At 41.1% G+C, this 2,500-nt stretch overlaps 2 protein-coding genes across 6 annotated transcripts in view; both read right to left on the bottom strand.

Moving 5' to 3' along the window:
• itga2.2 (integrin, alpha 2 (CD49B, alpha 2 subunit of VLA-2 receptor), tandem duplicate 2) overlaps nt 1-161 on the bottom strand; it is a 23,944-nt gene extending 23,783 nt beyond the window's left edge. For 2 of the 3 annotated variants that reach the window (XM_043250171.1, XM_043250172.1), the window contains exon 1: nt 1-161. This exon is cut by the window's left edge and continues 281 nt beyond it. The gene's annotated coding sequence lies outside the window, so the exon portion shown is untranslated. The other variant, XM_043250173.1, reaches the window with a different exon arrangement.
• A 1,022-nt stretch (nt 162-1,183) lies between these two features.
• LOC122352656 (integrin alpha-2) overlaps nt 1,184-2,500 on the bottom strand; it is a 14,190-nt gene continuing 12,873 nt past the window's right edge. For 2 of the 3 annotated variants that reach the window (XM_043250175.1, XM_043250176.1), the window contains one exon: nt 1,184-1,821. In XM_043250175.1, coding sequence (XP_043106110.1) covers nt 1,735-1,821 — 87 coding nt within the window. In that variant the 3' untranslated portion in view covers nt 1,184-1,734. Of the gene's footprint in view, nt 1,822-1,922; nt 2,040-2,500 lie in introns of all 3 variants that reach the window. The other variant, XM_043250174.1, reaches the window with a different exon arrangement.

The following is a 2,500-nucleotide window of genomic DNA, read 5'->3' as shown; positions in this document are numbered from 1 at the left end:
CTGAAGGGCAGAGCTCTTGAAGTGTGCTCTTTTAAGGGCATTTCTGTCTCATAAAGGTGTTTGGATCGTTCCCTTGACTAATAAACTAGTAACTAATTACGTTACATTTTTAAAGTTACTTCTGCGTTAATATGAGCAGGGCTTGACTGATTGTTTTTAATATGAGAAGTTTTTTTTTCAGCTTTTTGATCAAAATGCTGTTTATTATTTTATTTGTTATTTATAAAAGCAGTTATTTTGATGTTTTGTATGTTCAAATATTCATATAACAAATAATGTGCAAATCGATACCTGAATAGAGGCGTAGAGGCTCAAATTATGATGAAGTTCACTTAAAGAAAACATTGGAGCATAAAAGTCAACTAACTTTACTCTGAAAGCAGGTTTTGTCATTCGTTAAGTCAGTTATTTAGGTTATATTAGTAAATATTTTTATTCTAAAGACCCATGGATCTGCTTCCGAGGACACGTGATAACCCTGAAGGTCTCTAGGTTAGTTTTACGTCGCAGTACTTGTGGATAGATATGATTTACAGAGCTTCAAAATAATGGCCGCTATCCAGCAGCGTATATGAAACAAAAGTCAAATACACCTAGGATGGCTTCAGGCTGAGTAAAATATACTGTTGGGGGTTTTTTTGTACTTTTTCAATGTTTCCTTTAAGATATGCTTATTCGAGAATAGTCACAAAGAAGAGGAACAATAAAAAAACAAGTGAACAAAAACAACGTTTAAAGAACATAATTTAATCTTTCCCTGAGGCCTTGAATTATTACAACAGTAAGAGTCACTCATAATAAGTATTTCAGATCGAGGAGATATAACCACAGGGAGTGTGTGAGAGTGTGTGTGTGTGTGTGTGAGTGAGTGTGTGTGTGAGTGTGTGTGTGTGTGTGTGTGTGTGTGTGTGTGTGTGTGTGTGTGTGTGTGTGTGTGTGTGTGTGTGTGTGTGTGTGTGTGTGTGAGTGTGTGTGTGTGTGAGAGTGTGTGTGTGTGTGTGTGTGTGTGTGTGTGTGCGTGAGAGTGTGTGTGTGTGTGTGTGTGTGTGTGTGTGTGTGTGTGTGTGTGTGTGTGTGTGTGTGTGTGTGTGTGTGTGTGTGTGTGTGTGTGTGTGAGAGTGTGTGTGTGTGTGAGTGTGTGTGTGTGTGCGTGATGTGTGTGTGTGTGTGCGTGAGAGTGTGTGTGTGTGTGTGTGTGTGTGTGTGTGTGTGTGTGTGTGTGTGTGTGTGTGTGTGTGTGTGTGTGTGTGTGTGTGTGTGTGTGTGTGTGTGTGTGTGTGTGTGTGTCATCATACTGGGGGTTTGTGCATGAGCACTGTAAATGTAAAAACACAGCAGAAACAACAAAACACCTAAAATGAAGTATGTACAGAACTGCATGTCATGTTTTAACTGAGGACCAAGTACAAACTGAAGCAAGTCAGAACGAGCAGGAAGCAGGAAGCTCAGACGTTCACCGCCCCCTCTGTGTGTAAAGACACACACCCCGGCCCTCGTGCAAGTACCAACGCATTCGTTCATTCTCCTGAGGCCCGAAGACGAGCGAGCCGTTCGTGAACAACATCAGCTGTGAGACGCTTTAAAGGGTTGCTCCAAACATAATGACAACATTTTGGAGTAACCCTTAAAAATACAGTATTAATCTTACGAGCCAGACCTCCTGGGCGTAAACTGAATATCAGTTATTAATCTGTTCGTTTGGAGGTGACGTCATTGTCAGACAGCGGCAGGCGCTCAGGCCTGGTTCTCACACAGACCCTCTTGTTCGGTCGGATCCGGTCCGTCTCCCTGCGGCAGTGGCTTCCTCTTGAAGAAGCCGATCTGGTGGGACATCAGCATTGTACGGTATTACAAAAACTGGTCAGAATTAGTATTAGTGTACTAGTTACAGTTGCAAGTCATGCTAAGACGAGATCTCATACCTTCCATAGGATCAGCGTGGCTAGAGCCCAAAGGAGCAGGCCGCCAATCACGCTTCCTACGATTATACCCGTAGGAATATCTCCGATCGCTTCTTCTTTACTCACTCTAATTTTTATCTGAGTCAAGATTAGATAAAGCTTATGAACGCACCCACATACAGTATATACAGCCTTTGATGATAGCAAGCCGGTAATTATCTAATTAAGATGTAGGATCAATATATTTTACAGGGTGTGGGTTGCAACCAATCAGACGCAATTCTGGTGAGTTTGTGAACGCAATAACCAATCAGAGGCGTTCGGCTTTGTTCTTCAGAGCTCTCTCGTGAATTATCTCATCAACAACGTGCAAATAAGAGCTTTATGTTAATTATGTAGAGCAGATAGCGTCATCTGAGGAGATGTTTGTATTAAATTGTTATCCTAAAAGCTTTCGGCTGGTTTCTAGCCTGATATAAAAGCAGGCAATCGAATAATTAAAAAACAGGAAAAATAACTAATGAAATAATTAGCATTATAATATTGTGCACAGTGCTGAGCAATGAACAATTCCTCATGATTAAGCCAAAATAAGAGAC

The sequence above is a fragment of the Puntigrus tetrazona genome, chromosome 10 (assembly GCF_018831695.1).
Source record: "Puntigrus tetrazona isolate hp1 chromosome 10, ASM1883169v1, whole genome shotgun sequence".
In the NCBI taxonomy this organism is placed as follows: Eukaryota; Metazoa; Chordata; class Actinopteri; order Cypriniformes; family Cyprinidae; genus Puntigrus; species Puntigrus tetrazona.
This window is presented reverse-complemented; position numbering and strand designations above follow the sequence as displayed.